Consider the following 19,869-nt stretch of genomic DNA (forward strand, 5'->3'; position numbering starts at 1 on the left):
AAAAAAAAAAAAAGAGCAAAGGAAGGTGAGTCCTTCCATTTAAGGAGATTTTCAGTAGTACCACACCATATTTTCACTTACAACTAAGTCATGGAAACACGGTCCAGTGATTAAAGAGAGCTGTAAAGAAGGAAAGGAATTGCTTGCTCCCTGTTAGCTAGCTTCTTGAACAGACAGCCAAACACTAGAGAACTGCTTCTCAGGACAAAAATTCTATGACCTTAATGACTAATGAGTGTCAGAGGGTACAGTTTGAGGTTTCTCCCACAAGGGAAACAGATATTATTCAAATCGTCTTTTCATCTGACTAATGCTAGTTACAACTCATACAAAAATAAAAGTCATCAAACCAGTTAAAATTAACTTACACTTATAGAAACGAAATTTTCATTTCATAATTTATATATTGACTCAGCAAATATTTTTTGAATGCCTTTTAACAGAAAGAGACCTCAAAAAGTACTGAAAAATGCATTAGTAATGAACTAGTCAAGATTACTGCTTAGCAGCTACATATATATGAAACTAGGAAATGTAAAATTGGTATCCCATAAAGATATGCAGACAGAATGCTTTGCCAGTTCAAAATAGAAGAATCTTGAACTTGATAGGCAAACTGTTGTTAATTTTTGTACAGTATTTGATTGGGTGTAGTCCCCATAGTTTTCCCACCACCATAGCATCCATGATCTATTACCACAGTCCTTTGTGTTCTTGCCTCTCCTATTTTGACCCCTTTTTCTCCCCCATCTGCCGTCTGTCTCAAATCTATGGTCAGCTTGCAAGTTTTGTCTTTCCCAACTCTTTGTCTGATTTCTTTGTATTCTACATGTAAGTGAAATTTATTTTTTTGCCCTCTGACTTATTTTGTTTAGAATAAACCCTTCCAGTTCTCTCCATGTTGCTGCAAATGGCATGAGTTTATCTTTTTGATAGCTGAGTAGTACTCCATCCTACATATATACCACAATTTCTTGATCTCATCTGTTTTGGGACATTTGTCTTGCTTCCATATCTTGAATGTTATAAACCCTGCTGTGGTAATCATAGGGTAAGAGTTTCATTTTGTATTAGTGTTTCAAATTCCTAGGAATCCTTTGGGTAGATTCCCAGGAGTGGAATCACTCGATCATATGGGAGGTTCATTATTCATGTTTTAAGGAACTTCCATACAGCTTTCTATAGTGGCTGCACTGATAAATCAACTCTACATGGATAAAAGACAGACTGATTTTTAAATTTGACTTTAAAACAATTTTAGTGAATTTGAGATGACAGTGGCATCATGGAATTATAGAAAGAAAACAAATACATAAAAATAAGCAAATTTCATTTCATTTCTATATTAGAAAAAGAACTGGGCATTTTAATTTGGATCATTCCATTAACAAACCCATGATGAATCCTAGTCAGATGGGCAAAATGTCACTCAGAAGCAATGTTTAGCAGTGTTTAATGGATGAGAATTTTGGGAAGAAGAGAAATCAATAATGAAGTCAAGAAGAATCAGATTGAATAGCGGTTGTTATTAAGCATGAATTAAACTAATTATCCACAATAAATTACAAGGTGAACAATAAACAATACTTCGCAATATTTCACCTTAGGACCTGTAGTCAGTCAGTATCTTCCTAGAAGGAAACCAGCAATCTATATACTTGCTCACTTTTATAAGCTACTTACTCTGCTGTCATTATTCAGTATTACTTTTCAGTAGTGAGACTCCAACCAGTTTAAAAATTTACCCATATTATACTTCTATGAAAGCTAGAGTAAAGGAAATATTTCTTCTAACTCAGAAATGTCATCATGGGTGTTAAGATCTGACTATGTTTAGGTGAAGCTGAGAACTAAAGAGATGAGCAGCTCTCTAATTTTCACATGTCACCCTCCACAGGAAAATTGTTCTTTAATTCAATTACCTGGCTTACCACCCAACTAGAGATGAGTCTGTTGAAGAGTCTGTTGTTTAGTCCTTCATTGCCCTACCCAAATTGATTCTTTACCTCTCTTTAGCCATGCCAACCTCTTAATACTGATAATGTCAAGGTGAGAATGCAAATTTTAATATTCAGAAATCTACCCACAACACCAGCATAGCATTAGAAAGCAATCAGAAAGATAACAAAATGATGGAAAAGATAGGTGATGTTAAATAAGATTTCTTAAAGTTTTTTAAAACCCTTGTTTGTAGTTGTATATCTGGAAATCCTATGAGTCCATTTAAAAATCACTCCCTGGCCCTCCATGGTGGTGCAGCGGGTTAAAGCACAGCACTAAGAAGCTAAAGCCACTTCAGCATGAGTTCTACCCCTGCCCCGGAGGTGACCCAGATGGCGTGGCAGACCTCTCCTGTCTCTCGTGCTGCTCCCCTCAGCAGTGTACTTGGTCTATCTGCCTGTTCTGCTCCCTGCTCCTCTGGCCTATACCCCAGTTCTGTATGAATAAATAAATAAAAATTTAAAAAGACCATTCCCTGCAAAATCATGTTAACAACACAATATTTGTGTAAGAGTGAGAAGTGGAGTTAAAACAATAGGCTACAAACAGTTTGTAACTTGGAATCTAAGTGAAGGAGAAATACATTTAGAAAGATAACTTAAAGTATGACTTCGCTAATAAATATTTTTATTTTCAAGGCTATGAATATGAGTTTTTAACAAACACCTGTTTTGACACATGGATAGATGCAAGGTTAGAAGAGGGGTTTTCCTTGTGTAGGACAGTGGCCATTACGGATGTCTATTAACTGTTTTTCACAATGAGAGAACTGCTCTATATGCTCAAGGTCTAAAAAAAAGCACGTTAAGGACATTAGAGAGTAGGACTAAAATGAGAATATACTCCTTCTGTGTATTTTTCAAAATTGATCCTGGTTTTTATGATATCCTATAATGGCAGCACAGCATTAAGGATCTCCTTGAAAGCTTGTATTATTTCACAAGGAAAATCAGATTACAGATGTTATCTGAACACCTAAGATGGGAAAAAAAAAACTATTTTAATAAAGTGGGTGTAAGCCACATGAATGGACTAGATAGCAATAGTAATTTATTTGGTTAGACAGCATTTGACAAGTTGGGTTTCATTCACTTTAACTGTAACTCTTATGAGATATGCAAAATGTTGAGTCAGGTGTTGAATATAGCAGGAAGAACTGAGATTTACTACACCTCTGATTTGGGGAAGACATTTAACTTAGCTGGGCTTTACTCAGTCATTTAAATATATTTATATATTTACTCAAAATATATTTATCAAGTTCTTCCAGGGCCTGCCCCTAAGTTTTATCTTCTGTCATTGAATAGTAATAACTGCCTTAATGAGGAATTTCATAAAACAGAGAACTACAAGCTACCTTTGAAGAAATAAAACAATACAGTTTAAATTATGGGGAATATGTTGGTTAAGACTAGGAGAACCCCAAGTACAAAATCATGTAACCAGTCTAAGTCTTCATCAAAAAGAGCCAGCACTGAGTGGAGGAGGAAACAGTAACAAGAAAATGGAAAAGCGCTATTACTGGGAAAGTGATATTGACTAATAAGAGGTATCATGGTAGAGACAGGAACCCTAATAGAGAACACAGATACCTCTTCAGCCACAGTTTCAGTTTCAAGTGGCTCTGACTAGATTGGTCAGGTGATTAAAGAACATTGGTAGAAAGTGATTTCATTATTACAATTGTAAAAATTCCTATGGCTAGATTTCTAATGACCTTTAAAGTATTTCCATTTCATAATAACATTTACAGGTAGATAATCAGTAGACATTCTGAAATCATGTGGGATTTTTTTAAGTGAAACAGAGAAAGGTAACATTATTAATTTTATTTTTCAGTTTCAAAATGTAATTTTAACCATATAGCCCTTCCCTTATGTCCTTTTTCTTCTTTTTTTCTCTCATGATTTATAAATTCTCTACTTGCACAAATTCCCCAAGTCCCTCAGAATAAAACACTGAGTTGTTTCTATAACACCACAAAATAATCTCCACTGTTTTAAGTTTGAAAATGACACAAAAATGTTAAATGAAATCTACCATACTCCTCTTATACAACACATTTGACCTCTAGATACGTTCAGAGCGTCATCCTCCAATGCTTTTAATTCTAATCCTTGCAGAGACAAAATTCATTGCTTGAATTACAAGAGTAAGTCTCATTAAGGCTAAAAAGCAGTGACCCAGTTCGCATAATGGATTAATATGGTGACCTTGCAACTTTAGAGCTTTACTTTCAAATCTGATTGTGCCATCAAATCATTTCAATTGTCAATTAATCAATTGGTTAGCCAGCCTGTAAGTGTTCTGAGTACAGAAACTACTAGATTATTTTCACCAATACTAACCCATATAGAATTAAACTCAGAGTCATAGTACTTTAATTCCCAAAACCGTTAAATGATCAGAATAAAATAAATGGGGTTTCATAAGTTACGGTGACTGCTGTAATCACTAATAATTATATGATTTCGATGCTTTAGTAAGCATCAATATTTTTAAACTTACACCATATTAAGCATTTTAATGATACATATTTGCATTTCATTAGTACAGAAAACTAAATATAAAAGATCAGGTCTTGAATAATGAAATGTGACTTGAGTGAATGCTCAAATTTTATTCTTTTGATAACAGCACCTTTAGATAATACATACATTTAAGACTTTTATACTCTGGACAATGTGAAAGTTTTAAAATGTCTGCTGTTCAACAGGACAACCTACAGTCTATTTTTTTTTAAAGTATTTTTTTTTAATTCCAGAAATGTTTGTTAAAAATCGCTCCTTTCCATATTTTGTTTTAGATGCAAGATATACGAAGCCCAGAAGGAGCTCAATATAGCTCCCACCCTCAGATGGCAGCCATGAGACCCAGGGGCCAGCCCCCCGACATCAGGCAGCAGCCAGGAATGATGCCGCACGGCCAGCTGACCACAATCAACCAGTCACAGCTAAGTGCTCAGCTTGGGCTGAATATGGGAGGAAGCAACGTTCCGCACAACTCTCCATCTCCACCTGGAAGCAAGTCAGCAACTCCTTCACCGTCTAGTTCAGTGCATGAAGATGAAGGCGATGATACCTCGAAGGTAAGAACATATTCTTTTTAGGACCTACGGGAAATCCTTATTGCTTTAAAAAAGGTACTTTGCATACTTTCCTTGACCTACGGAGAGTGCAAGTGTGTACCATCCAAATGAGAACCATTGGTGGGGACATAATTTTTAAAAGGAGCATGAGGTCGCAGCTGAATTAATTTAGTCACCTGCTGGTCCACTGACACAATTAGTTCCTAATAAATCCTGTAACAAAGATCTGTTATGCATAAAGGTAGGTTACACCTATAAAATAGAGGGTCTGGATAATGTGTCAAATACAGTGAGTTATTTAGGACACAATATCCAAGTCAACTTAATTCACAACCTGTTCAAATGTATATATTTCAGTTTAACCATTTTATTTTAAGTAGGCATCATCCCAAGGAACATAATGATGACTATGTGTCTGTGTGTATGATGGTTGTATGAAATCTTTGAGATAATTTGACCTAACCTTTTCATATTGAGGATGAGAAAGTATAGATTACCAGAAACCTAGGTGTTTCATTAATTTCCTTTTGTTAACCCCAGGTCAATATCACTGTCTGTGTCCCTTGTAAGGATACCAGAGCCTTAAATGTCCTAAGGTTACAACACTAACTACAGAAGGCTTAAGCTCTTTAACGTATTTCAGACAACTTTTTAAAATGATGGTACTAAAACCAAGGGTACACTCCATCAAGAACACCAAAATATTCTTTGTGATTGCCTTGGTTATCAGTAAAGCAGCTTCCAAATCTGAGAAAACTCCTGTACCCAGTTATTGTGGAAAATACTCAGTTATATAAGTACTTTATATTCTTCCTCTCTCTCTCTCTCTTTTTTTAAGATTTATTTATTTATGCATACAGAACTGGGGTGTAGGTGCAGTGAGAGAATTCACCAGAGACAGAGTGGGGAGCAGAACAGGCAGATTGATGAAGTACACTGCTGAGGGGAGCAGTGGACGAGACAGGAGGAGTCTGCTGCGCCATGTGGGTCATCTCCAGGGCTGGGAGTAGAACTTGCACTAGCTAGCTGTGGCTAGCTTAAAGTGCTGCATCCTAACCTGCTGCATTACCAGGGAGGGCCCTCATCCTCTCTTTTTAAAAAGCTACTGCTCATTAATACTCACTTGTGTCATTCATCTTGTTTTCTATTCATTTTTGGTTTTGGTAAACATATTACCAAAGAAATATGATGGACTTCCGATGTTACTGATTCATTTTCCAATAGCTATACTAACTATTTTAAGATTCAGATAAATTCTGACCTATACACATATTTAAAGGCAGATCTCCTCTATTGATTATATTTTATTATTTTTAGTATTCCTGATGTTTTGTCATCTGAGGTCTTAACCTGGAAAGATTACCCATACCAGAAATAGCTAATTCTTAGGGTTACCAAATGACACCCCCATGAGTACACCTTTAATAACAAATCAACCCACACCCTCAACTATCTCCATGATCAAACTTTTTGTACAACTAAGTCAATATTCCTCTTCTTTAAATCACCCTAGGACTAGATACCATAAATTAGATACATCACTGCAGGCCAGATTCACCTGAAATTGTTTGAAATTCCCAGCCCTAAACTTATTCAGCATACCTGCCCCTCCCAAGAAAACCCCAACAATGACTCTGAGCTATGCTCTATTTCTCCCATTTCTCTACATCCTCACCCACCCTAGTTCTTCCCCATGTGGCCCCTGTAGGCATGCTGCCTCACAGTTCCTGGGGTTCTTGAGTATAAATTTACTCTTTCTTGACAGTTGTTTTGATGCCTGCTGTCCTACCACCCTGATTAAAACAAGTTCAGTCCCTCCCTGGTGGTGCAACTGGTTAAAGTGCAGCACTGAAAAGCTGGCCATGGCCACTTCAGTGCAAGTTCAGTCCCTGCCCCAGAAGTGACCTACATGGCTCAGCATGTAGGTGGGCTGCTCCCCTCAGCCGTGCACTCTGTCAGTCTGCCTGTTCTGCTCCCCACTCTGACTGTGGTGAATCCTCTCACCACACCTGTGCCTCTAGCCTGTACCCCAGGTCTGTATACATAAATAAATAAATCTTAAAAAAAAAATCCAAGCACATATTAGAACATCTGCACAAATAAGCATCATACCCATGCTGATACCCCCCACCCTGGTGTACTTTGTGAGCCAGCCCCACATGATGTAAGGCAAAAAGGCAGAAAGGACTGATTGATAGTACATAAATAATTTATTGAACTGGTGAAAGCCTGACCTTTAGCTGATCATTTAGAGAAGAAAATAATTTCCTTAACAAATATGGATTATTCTAATGGTTTCTAACAGCCAACAAGTAGCTGAACCTAAATGTGAGCACCAAAAATTCATTTGTGGTCAATGATTTTGATATTAGATTATGCATGGATAATTCAAATTAATTTCCTAAACATAGATGATATGTACTATATTGAGAGGGAAAAAAATTAACGTTCTGCTCTTAGTAAAGATCAATTTGAGTATCTGGATTATATCTTTATCAGTATTCATTGCTGACATTTCAGGAAATTAATACAAAATTAGGAGGCTCTACTGACAGTAGATTTTATGCAGTATTATTCTTACTTACAATAGCATTTTCCATAATCTTCAACCTGTATGAGTAAAAGACTGGATAGAAACCAGAAATGCATAGGCTCTCAAATTCTGTCATTCTAGTCTCAAATTCTGTCATTTCCTATTGACCATAAGGTGCATATCTTATAAATTTGCTGAAGCATGGATCTGTATGTTATGAGCTTTGAAGCTGGTGTGAAGCTTTACCAGTGAGTAGCCAACCCACTTGCTTAGCAAAATAATATATAGCTCATTATCAGTGATTCTGTAAGCATTCTACAGTAGAACTTAAATTCTATCATGTATAGTATATAGACAATATAGTATATTTCTAGACTATATAGCATATAGACCATATAGTATTCAGGCAATAGAATATAGTGTGTATAATTAACATGTATTAAGGCTTAGGGATGGATTTCTCAAGAATGTCTTTATTAAAAGAGTTCTTTGTCTCTACAAATATGCACTAGTTCATGTTTAGTTTACATGTATTTTCAAACTCAAAAAATATCTACTTTTCTACTTCTACTTTGCACATTCTTCTTCACCATCTCCCTGATTCAAAAATCCTTCTATCCATGTACCCAACTTACATTTATTAAATGTATAAAAATGTATTAAATGTATAAAAAAATGCTTCTGATGACAAGGCTCAGTCGTTCTTCAGCACAGTTAAAGATTAAACTGGAATTTTGCCTTTCTACATGACCTGGATTTATGTGGAATGTTGTACTGTAATCGCTCCAGTTAAATGTGAAATCATGTTAAGTCAAAAAAGATAATTTAAATCATTTCTAACAAGAGAACTAAAAAAAGAATATTCATTCTCACTCCAAAAAAAGAAAGCTTTTAATGCTTCCCTCTTAACACTTTGTAATCTCTTAAGCAATTACATATTAATTCTAGTTTATCTAATTGAACAATTAAATGAATTAAATTTGTTTTGACAGAGAAAAATATTGTAAATACATCTGTAAGATAAATTATCACCTTATAAATGCCACCCATGGTTCTGATTGCTATGAAGCTGTGTTGACAGCCTAAAGTCATAAACTAGACATACAGTAAAACATCAAAGAAATATAAACTTAGACAGCTTGTGGTTCTAAGTCTCTAATCCAATACTAGTAATACAACAGATACTTTAAGTATCTAGCATTTTAAGTGTATTTTTAGCACAGTTTTCCCTTTAAGGAAATTATGGGCTAACAGCCACAGTATGTCTTTTTCCATATTACTTTCAGTATTTCTGCTTAAAGTAATCGTGTTTTATATGTCTCCTGTAAATGACATAGAGTCAGATACTATTTTATGCTTAAGTGAAATTAACATCATTTACATTAACATAGGTACTAAAATATTTGGGTTTTATTTCTCCATTAAAGTATGTTGTTTCTGTGCCCATTTCACGTTTTATATTTTTCTCTTTCATACCTTCTTTAATATTATTCTGTTTTCGTCATCTCCTAATTTTCATTTTTAGATTGGAAATTTTATACTTTCTCTTCTATTAGAAACTACCTTTCACACACAAATGCATAAAAGTGTAACATTATTCAGTTTTCCCACCCATGTTTAGATTATTTTAACTCCAAATATTCTCCTTCCAAATTACATTGGAACAGAAATTACTGTTATTCATTTTAATTATAAACTAATTAAATTATATAACTTAATAAACCCCACAAAATGGTATATTTTATTATCAATGCTGTCATTTTCCTTTTATATGTATGCACATATTTAATATTTCTTTTTTCTGACATCATTTCCACTCTACCATTAATTTTTTTTTTCATGAGACTGTTGGGAAAAAGCTTGCCTTTCAAAGTATTTTCACTAGGTGTACATTTTTAGATTGCTAATTATTGTCTCTTATCATTTTTGAGATATTATATAATTCCACTGAATCTTGACTTTCATTATTGATTTTAAGAGTTCTACCACCTCACTCCTTACCTTTGAAAGTAATCTGCCTTTATTCTCAGGTTAATGTTAAGATCTTTTCTTGCCTTTGGTGTCAAACAGCTTCATTGTTATTTGTACGGATTTCTTTAAAGAGGTGGTGCCTTAGAGGTGACTGTGATGTGGTAACATACATCTGAGGAGATGTGATCTTATATCTCTGAATCATACACAGTATAGGAAATCAATGTTAGCTCAATCTACATATTGAGGTATTTTTTTCTTCCTGAATTTAATTATTTCTGTCTTTTATCAGTTATGAGAAGTGTTCAGTCATTACAGTTTTGTAGATGTATCTTCTACAAAAGTTGCTCCCTTCTCATTCTGTAACTCTGATTGAATTCTAGACTTTTTTATCTTATACTCCAGAACACTTCTCCACATGTTCTATTCCCTTGTTCCTCTGTATTGCAGTCTGTTTAATTTACTAATATCAATTTCTGAGTTCATAATTCTCTTTTTAGCTAGCTTTAACCTGAAATTAAAACTAGTTTATAGAGGTTAAAATTTTTCAAATATTTCTAGTTTTATCTTCCCCTCAAATATTTTGGGGTTTAGTTTTAGTTGCTTGTTGTTTGTACTTATATTTAACCTCATTTATCCCATAAACATTGCATATTCTCATACATGAAGTCTTTGAGTGTTATGATTCTGTTGTCTCTTGTTGCTACTGGTTTTTGGTATTAATGCCATATGGAATTGTGCTTTGCTGATTCAGGGATAAGAGCTGTTATTCATTAGAACTTCATCAGATTTTTGTGAGGCGTGGTTTAAAAATAGATTCCTCTATAGATGATTGATATTTGATTCTGGCAGACATCTTATAACATAAGACCTAGAACCTCTCTTGATGTGCAGTTGTAAAGATCACTCAAGTAGCATGCTTTCAGGGTTTAAATTTATACAAATGTTGGCTTTGAGGGGTGAAATATCACAATACTTGCCCCTCTCCATTCATAAGAGGGGAATCCATTCATAAGAGCATAAGAGAGATCATTTTCTTCCATGCTTATGCTGAGAATCTAATTGTTTTCCATCCTTATTTTAATAGGAAACCTAATAAACATCCCCCTTCTAGCCGGTCATGGGCTTTACCTTTTTGTCTACTGTGTTCTTCACTCAAGTTGAGCAGATTCAAAACCTATCTTTAAGAGGAGAACTAATTTCAGTACTTGCTTACTTCTTTGGTTTCTGGCCTTTAGTTATTTTCACTTACTTTCAGAAGGCTTTTGTTTTTTTCTGCTTTACTATTCTGTCAATGCATATGCTTTTTCATAAAATGGAAGGCTGATTTTTCTTTTCTCAAAGCAAAAAGGATGTCACTAGAGCAGCAATTAGATTAAGTCTTTAGAAAAGTATTTTGTCCTTACCACTCCTGTGGAGGCAAGAAGACACCTGAAATAAAGTAAATCTGATATCAGACAGGTTTCTGTAAACATGAAGTGAAATAAGTCACTTTATCTAACAATCAGACAAAAATGGATCTTGAAAGTGAGTTATTTTCACATTGACTATATTTATTATGCAACTGTTCCATGCATTATATGCTATAATGTGTCTGACTCCTAAACAATCTTGAGCCCTAACGTGTATTCTTTTAAGGCAAAAGAAATTCTTAAATAAATGAGTGAGAAGTAAACACATTGCTTTAGTCAGACAAATTTAAAAAATACTAAGTGAATACAACAATATTGGTAAATATCTTAAGTGTATATAATTTCAACTAATCTTTCCTTCACTTTTAAAGTGATTTTTCTGGACAAAAGCCCAAATTTCTTATTTGTATAAGGCCTTTGAGCACTTTTGTAGACTCATCCTAAAACAATAGTCATCTGTGTTTGGCAGAATCATGGGCCTTGTTTGTTTTACAAACTATGATAGAGAGACAATGTTCCACACTTGTGAATCATTTCAAAAGTATAGCATTCCATACACATTTTTCTGTAATTGATGTTTTGAGTTATTGAGTGTACAGTTATTATTAATGATAATAATACATCATATTTTAAAATGCAAGAAGCACTAGAGCCTCACGGATTTCACAGAAACTGAATGACTTACTTTCCATGCTTATTTGAATATGTTCCTATAAGGGTAGAGATAGCGTAGTTCAGAAAGAAAGGAGACAATGAATTTAAGTAGCAAAATTTTCACTTACATCACAAAAGTGCTGTGGTATGCTCTGTTTCTATGGTGAAGATTTTATAATATTTACTTTATATGATAAGAGTTATAAGTGGAGGTCTGTGTTGTTTGTTCAGCCTATTATGCAGATGGTGCTTGATTAAAATCTATTTTAAACTACAGCGATTACTGCAAGATAGTGTGCATTAAACAGCTCTCCCAGTTCCATTAAAGGCTTTGGGACCGCAGCAGTTTATTTTAAATATGCTTATAGACATTTCTAACTTCTCCAGGGACATTTCAATATCAGTGATTCTCTTTCCTTGATAGTCTTAACTCCTGTACTCTGTATTCTTTAAGAAGTATTATCTAAGCAACCATTAACATATGCCTTGCTAAAGTAAAAGATTATTGTTTTCTTGTAGCAAATAAGTTAAATACATCATTCTAATTAAGCAATAAGACATGACAAGAAGTGAATTAATAGTCTTAGGACAACTCTAGGGATTTTAGAAATAAACCTATGTCCACGAGTAAGTTACATGAAGCATATGAATCTGTGTAAAGCTTATGTGAGAGCACTATTTAATTAGGTATTTGTATTTACTTATTTATTTGTTCATCAGTGCTTTGATTGAGTGTGAAATAAGTCTGTGATGATGAGAGCGCAGCTTAAACTGGCCAAGTTCTTATTTCTACAATTTTCACAGAACACTTAAATATTTCAGATTTTCTGTGCCTTGTAATCCTCAGCCGCTGTGCAGTGCTTTGGAAAAAGGAATAGAAATGCATGTAAGATCAGAAGTTTGCATGAAGATGGCCCTACTTTCAGTGCATGTTCTAATGGGGAGTTTATATTTTTGCATTACATGTCTTCTCTAGTCTAAGTGTGATGATGTTGGAATTCAAGTTATTCTTCAGTTTCACAACCCTAGGTATTTTTCAATACTATAATCTGGAAAAATGCTCAGTGCACAGTGTTGTGCTCTCCTGTACAGTAGCCACTGCTCGTGAATGATAGTTTACTTTTGAATTTAACTAATTAAAATAAAATATGAAAAAAAAAGAAAAACTTCAGTTTTTCAGTCCTGACAGTAAAATGTGCTCAATAGCCACACATGACTAGTGGCTACATTTTGTGACAGCTCATTTAACATTTCCATCATTCCAGAAAGTTCTATGAGATGGTGCTGATTTAGATTTTAGAAATCAGGACCTCTTAGAAAATTAGGTTAGGCCCTCCCTGGTGGCATGACCGGTTAGGATGCAGCACTGTAAGCTAGCCACAGCTACTTCAGTGTGAGTTGTATCCCCAGCCCCAGCGGTGACCCACATGGTACAGCAGACCTCTCCTGACCTGCCTGCTGCTTCCCTTAGCAGTGTATTTCAGTAGATCTGCCTGTTCTGCTCCCCACTCTGTCTCTGGTGAAGCCTCTCACTGCCCCTGCCCCTCTGGCCTATTCTGCATGCATGCATAAATAAATCTTTAAAAGAGAAAATTAGGATGTAAAATTTTAAGTTTTCATCTAAGTAAGTGTTCAGGATCCAGACAATACTCAAAATTATGATTCAGGAACATATTACAAATCCATTTTTCTAATTTTTCTACCACAATCATATTCCTCATCAATGTGCTCTTTCTAAATAGGCTGTGGTCTGAACATCCAGGTATCTTTCAAAATGTAATCCTTTACTGGCATGTAAGTGGATCCAAATTACAACAACATTATTTTCTTCAATGTTTTGCATAGGAGCAATGACCATCTATTTTTCAAATATATGATGAAAGTACCTCCAGAAAATAGGCCTTACAAATTCCCAGCTCACTACACCTTATATAAAATAGCAGTTTATTTTTGTATGCTCCAAACCACAAGAAAAAGCAAAATAAACAATAAGAATCCATGGAGGCGGTGATGCCAGGGTGTGTGTGTGTGTGTGTGTGTGTGTGTGTGTGTGTAGGATAGCCTTATACTTCCTTCATCGCCTGAGTCCCTGGATAGGTACCTCCAACCACAACAGAGTATTTTCATCCCATTATATTTTAACCTCAAAGCAAACATATGGTGCATACCTAGTAGTCTTTATACCAGGAGTCATAAGTAACAGTTTTCTTCAAAATAAACTAATTTTTAAACAATAGGAATATTTCACACATAGTTTGGGGGGACATTCTTCTCTCAATCAGTTTGTGGTAAAAGTTACAGCATTACCTTAAATCATAACTCAGTTCAATGATGGCAGGCCTATGTTCAGATTATTATGATCCAAAAATGTAATTTGGTGACCTAGTTTAATTACTGAAGGAAGGTAGTAGATATTTTTTTAATTTATCTTAGAAGTAAATAAATAATATAAAGACATTTGGATAGTTATATTTTAAAGTCAGGCACTATTATCTACAGTCCCTGATTTTTTTTTTTTTTGAGAGAATTCACATAACAAAACTTACCATTTTAAAGTATACAGTTCAGTGTCTTCTTTTTTATTTTACTCTTTTTATGGACATAGTGTTGCCTTACAATACTGTATTTGATTCCAAGGTACAGGACCACACCCTTTCATATATGAATATTTTACATGTGTCCTTTAGATTGGTCTTTTCAGGTGCCTGTTTTCTTGCATGACAGAAAATTCACACACACAGGTTACTGTGGAAAGGAAAGCATTTCCAGATGCGGTTACTTGAAGACATGGTGAATCCAAAACTGCTGTAATGTTAGGAGACCAACTGATCTGGCCTGGGAAAGGAAACTCTCCAGGATCACAGCTTAGTACCTCTCAGGATCTCAATCAGATATAAAGTGAAATCCCAGAGTGATGTTTCATAGTACAGAAACGCTATCCCTGGAGTCTTGAAAATGTTGACATGTTTGCTTATTCTAAACAAAACTCTGAGATTGAGCAAGACTGCAGCTGGTTAAAGACAAGCTACAGAACAAGCCAGGAAAATAGTGAAAGCTTCCAGATAACAAGCCAAATAGATTAGTGCATAGCCTTCCTATGGTATTGCTATTCATTGCATTCAAAGTGGTAATTCGTGATTTTGATCCACCTGATACTTAGAGTTTCTTACTGGCAGTTAACAGCTTCTCAATGATATCAAAAAAGTGAGGACCATGTTGTCAAGTGAAAGAGGGTAATTCCTTTATGTGAAGCAGGCATCACATACCCAGTAAATCTACAACCTGTATCATAGTACAATTAAAGAGGGGAACTAGCTAACGATTTGGGGAAATCTTTAAAGATCATTTACTTGTATCATAGGAGATTTTTCTTTGTGATTGATACTTGATTATTTCCCCAAAAGATCTTATAATTTATGCAATCATTTCAATTTCAAGGTCAATTAAACTTTAAAATTAAATCAATTTTAATTAAATTTTAAGGTTTTTATTAAAATTTAAAGTGAGTGCAGGTAACATTCCAGGTGGATAAGTTTTCATTTCCCAACACTTGTTTGCTATTTCTAAATATTCTAATTCTTTGATGAACTATGACATCTCAAATGATGATTACACCTTTGAAATATTCTTCACTGTGGATTTTGTTGACCACTTTTCTTATTTTTCCTTTTTGATAAATATTGATGGATAGGAATGATACTGTCTATAAAATTTGGAAATTATAAAAATATAAACAAGAAAATCATAAAGATTCAACCTATATGGCCCTCCCTGATGGCTCAGCGGGTTAAAGCACAGCACTAAGAAGCTAAAGCCACTTTCGCATGAGTTCGATTCCCGCCTGTCCTGGAGGTGACCACATGGCGTGGCAGACCTCTCTGACCCGCCCGCTGCTCCCCTCAGCAGTGTACTTCATAGATCTGCCTGTTCTGTTCCCCACTCTGTCTCTGGTGAAGCCACTCACGACCCCTGAGCCTCTGGCCTGTACCCCAGTTCTGTATGCACAAATAAATAAATCTTTAAAAAAAAAAAAAAAAGGCAACCTATAGCCCAGAGAGATTATTCTTAAAATGTCAAATAATTTGTATGACTATAACCATGGTAAATATTTTGTGTTTTGGTTAACTCTTTCAGATTGCATTATTGCTTGTTTTTAATTAATATTATAGTAAATACTGAATGCTTACTGTGTGTTAGGAGTCATAAGTAGTGACAGTGAACTAAGCCCATGTAGAGCTGGCCTCACAGTGAGATCCTGTTGTTTTGGGGTGGGAGAAGATCTAACTACATAAATTGCTATATAATGATAAGTTTGATATGTGCTATGACAGGAAATATACAAGAGTTCAAGAGTTAATAATAGGGCCTTTACTCAAGTTTCAGATAGCTGTTGTTTCTGTATGTCCAAAATTCAGGAGAAATAGTAATGGAAACCCTGAGATGACCTAAGTACATAAGAAAAGATGGTTTATAGGTTAAAAATATCAGAAATACTGCCATTTAATGGCCAGATGAAGTAGACCAAGACTGAAAATGATTCTAAAGATTGGGACGACAATAACTTATGAGTGAGGCCCAAAGATGTGATATCTTGAGGCCCTTGGAAGAGAGAATACTCATAATAAGAAGCAAAGGGAAGACTCAAGCGTTCATTGGACCTAGAACTATGTCTAGAGCTTATTGAGAGCTAAGTGTTGGGGAAGCGCACACAATGAAATTGTTAGGCTGCCTATGGCAGCGCAGAAAACCACTTGGAGGAGGTGGTTGTGAAGAAAAGAATTATGTGGCCATCTCTAGTCTTAGGGCAAAGAGAAAATTTGCTCGTTCATTTTCTCTCCAAGTATTTAAATGTCTGCTGGAAGAGTTGGGTTAAGGGATGATGGAAGCAAGCCAGATTCTCACCCTGAGTATTCTGAATAAATTAATACAAAGGAAGGCCTAGGCATAAGGGTACCATTCAAAGTTTTTCAGGTAAATAAAACATGTAGTCATATTGGAGAGTCACTGTTCTCAGTCATATCTGCCTTTAAGTTTAGTTGATCACTATTAGATCAGTTTGTGCAATACCAGCTTAGTCCAGTGTGCTTGATATCTGACAATTTTTTTTTTTAAAGATTTATTTATTTGTGCACACAGAACTGGGGCACAGGCCAGAGGCTCAGGGGCGGTGAGAGGCTTCACCAGAGACAGAGTGGGGAACAGAACAGGCAGAAGAACAGGCAGATCAACGAAGCACACTGCTGAGGGGAGCAGTGGGCGGGTCAGGAGAGGTCTGTCACACCATGTGGTCTCCTCTGGGGCAGGCAGGAATCGAACTCATGCAGAAGCAGCCCCAGATTCTCAGTGCTGTGCTTTAACCCGCCGCACCACCAGGGAGGGCCGATATCTGACAAATTTTAATGAGAACAACCATTTCACAAGACCACCACTCAGATCCCTCCTATTCTTTCATCTACAGAACTTCTTGATATTCATATAGGTTCACATAATTTCTATAGGTAAAAAGGTCTAGCCAAAATCATTTTATAGAGGTAGATGAAGTGACATCTCATGTAATTGATTAATATGAAAGGTGCATTAAATGCATTCAGTGTAAAGTTTTCCAACTTATCTCAAAATAACCATTCACCCTTGAGAATAATGGGAAGAAAGCAAGGCTTTTTTTTTTTTTTTAAGATTTACTTATTTATGCTTACAGAACTGGGGTACAGGCCAGAGGTATGGTGGGTGAGAGGATCCACCAGAGACAGAGGGGGGAGCAGGACAGGCAGATGTATTGAAATACACTGCTGAGGGGAGCAGTGGGTGAGACAGACGAGATCTGCCATGCTATGTGGGTCAGCTCCCTGAGGAGGGATTGAACTTGCGCCGCAGTGTCTCTGAGAGCTTCATAGTGCGATGCTTTAACCTGTTGTGCACCAGGGAGGGCCTGCAAGATTCATTTTGAGAGCTGCTCTAGAAATGTCTGGATATGAATCCAGTTGCAAGAAATGCACTCTCCAACGTGATATCCGCTAGTTACATGTAGTGATTTAAGTTTAAAGTAATTAAAATTAAATAAAAGTTCAATTTGTCCCTATTCCTCTGGCTGCACTTCAAGTCCTCTTGGTCCTTTGTGGATAGTGGCTGCTATATGAAATAGTGCAGATGGTAGAACTTTATCATCATCACAGAAAGTTCTACTGGACAGCACTGATCTAGGGTATAAATTGTACCTCTCTCTAAACCCTGAGCATATTATTGCTAGGTTTTCTAGCAACATTCCCTAGATCTGCTGTAACATCAAAATTCATTCAGCTAATTGAATAAGCATGTTACCCACCATGATTTAAAAATCATAAATAGAAAGAAAAGGGCAAACTCCCCAGGAGAAAATAAGTTACATTGTTCCACAGCAAGGTTGCTACAGAGGTAGCCATCGCTGTCTCAGTTAAATAATGCTGCTGTCATTCAGCTTTTCTGAAAGACAAAAGGGAAAAGCTAAAGGAGCTAAGAGATATTATTTACTAGTCTAATAATATTATATAAGCAATCAACAGTACTTTTGTAAGGCTATGTAAATTAAGCTGAAAGAAGGATGAATATAAAGCTACTTCAAACGGGAGGTTTTAGCTGCAAAACAACAATAATTGAAGCAAGTGTCACTTAGGAATGTTTGTGTTTATGTCATGGGGACAGGTCACTATATCAGAGGTTAACAATATGTTCATACTCAAATGTTCTTAGACTCCTTAAAACTCTACTTTTTTTCCCCCTTTTATTTCAGATCAATGGCGGAGAGAAGCGACCTGCATCTGATATGGGCAAAAAACCCAAAACCCCTAAAAAGAAGAAGAAGAAGGATCCCAATGAGCCCCAGAAGCCTGTGTCTGCCTACGCATTGTTCTTTCGTGATACTCAGGCTGCCATCAAGGGCCAAAATCCAAATGCTACCTTTGGTGAAGTCTCTAAAATTGTGGCTTCCATGTGGGATGGTTTAGGAGAAGAGCAAAAACAGGTAAGAAGGGATGGAAAATGTCTGCATGGGAAAAAAAATGCTTCTGAGGCTTCAAAGTGAATTCTTCAGACACTAGGGCAAAGGTGGAGAATGAGGCCCTCAGAGCCAGACAACAGGAGACTTTCACACAATTTCAAACTTCATTATTGAACCTCTGTAAACAGTGCTTTAAGCTCCTTTGTTTCAAAGTTTATATACTGGAGTCACTTTTGGAAGGACTTTTACAGATCCCGGCCAGGATGACATCATTCCCAAGTGTTGCCATTGTGATCATAACGACTAAAAAATTCTAGAAGTATTTTGAAAACTGTCCACACTTCTCTTCAGCACTTACCATTTCCCCTTTGTCATCAAAACTCTCTGCTAAATGAGCCACACATTTAAGAGCTCCTACCTTTAGTCATTCCCTAGAGACCACCAGGGCATGCTATTCAATTTCACATATACCATAGTATCCTAGGTTGTGTAAATGGGACCAGATGCTTGCTGCCTTTCTTCTCTTGCGGGCGACTATGGTCTGACTGAGGACCATGCTTGGCCAGGGCCATGTGAGACTGCGTCTGAGCCATAGCAAAAGTAGCCCAGGGGATCTTAAGGATGATGGGAATGATGGAGAAAGAACAGGAATTTCCCACATAAATGTAAGTCATCTCAACGAGGAAGCTATATTATTCCCATATTTCTAAACCAGGCACTTAGGTTGCCATTGCTACACCATCTAGAATTCCATTGCTACCAAGGAAAATTTGACAAATAGTATAATGTTTTAAATAATTATATATATATGCAGTTACATTGCTACAGAAAAATGCATTGCATTAATGATGTGCTATTTTCATAATTGACTTTTGATTAGGACCATTATCTCATCATCAAGTTCAGGAAGTTACATAAGAAACAGAAACTCTTAAACTTAAATATGTCCTTAAAAACCTATATATTCATAAATATTATGAATCTATATAAATATCTGTAATATAAAGTAAGTTTTATAGTTTTAAAAACAGTTTTATATGATCTATCTGATTCTGCTCAATATCCATAAATATTTTATCCTGATTTTGTGAATCATAAAATGGGGCAGATAGTTAAATTCACTCATTTATTCATTCAACAAACATTTCTTGAACATTTACAAGCATGTTCTCTAGACACAAGACACTAGGGATAGAGCAAGACAGAGTCCCCTATTCTATTGAGTGACTTGTCTAAA

The 19,869-nt window shown here is 35.8% G+C and overlaps 1 protein-coding gene across 2 annotated transcripts in view; it reads left to right on the top strand.

Annotated features, from left to right (window-relative positions):
* The window catches only part of TOX (thymocyte selection-associated high mobility group box), a 298,724-nt gene that overhangs the window by 246,205 nt on the left and 32,650 nt on the right, over positions 1–19,869 (top strand). For both annotated transcript variants that reach the window (XM_004679854.1, XM_012723069.1), the window contains 2 exons: positions 4,808–5,089; positions 18,426–18,656. In XM_004679854.1, the coding sequence (XP_004679911.1) occupies positions 4,808–5,089; positions 18,426–18,656 (513 nt within the window). The remainder of the gene's footprint in view (positions 1–4,807; positions 5,090–18,425; positions 18,657–19,869) is intronic.

Source organism: Condylura cristata, unplaced genomic scaffold (assembly GCF_000260355.1).
Source record: "Condylura cristata isolate star-nosed mole 26May11 unplaced genomic scaffold, ConCri1.0 scaffold00009, whole genome shotgun sequence".
Taxonomy (NCBI): Eukaryota; Metazoa; Chordata; class Mammalia; order Eulipotyphla; family Talpidae; genus Condylura; species Condylura cristata.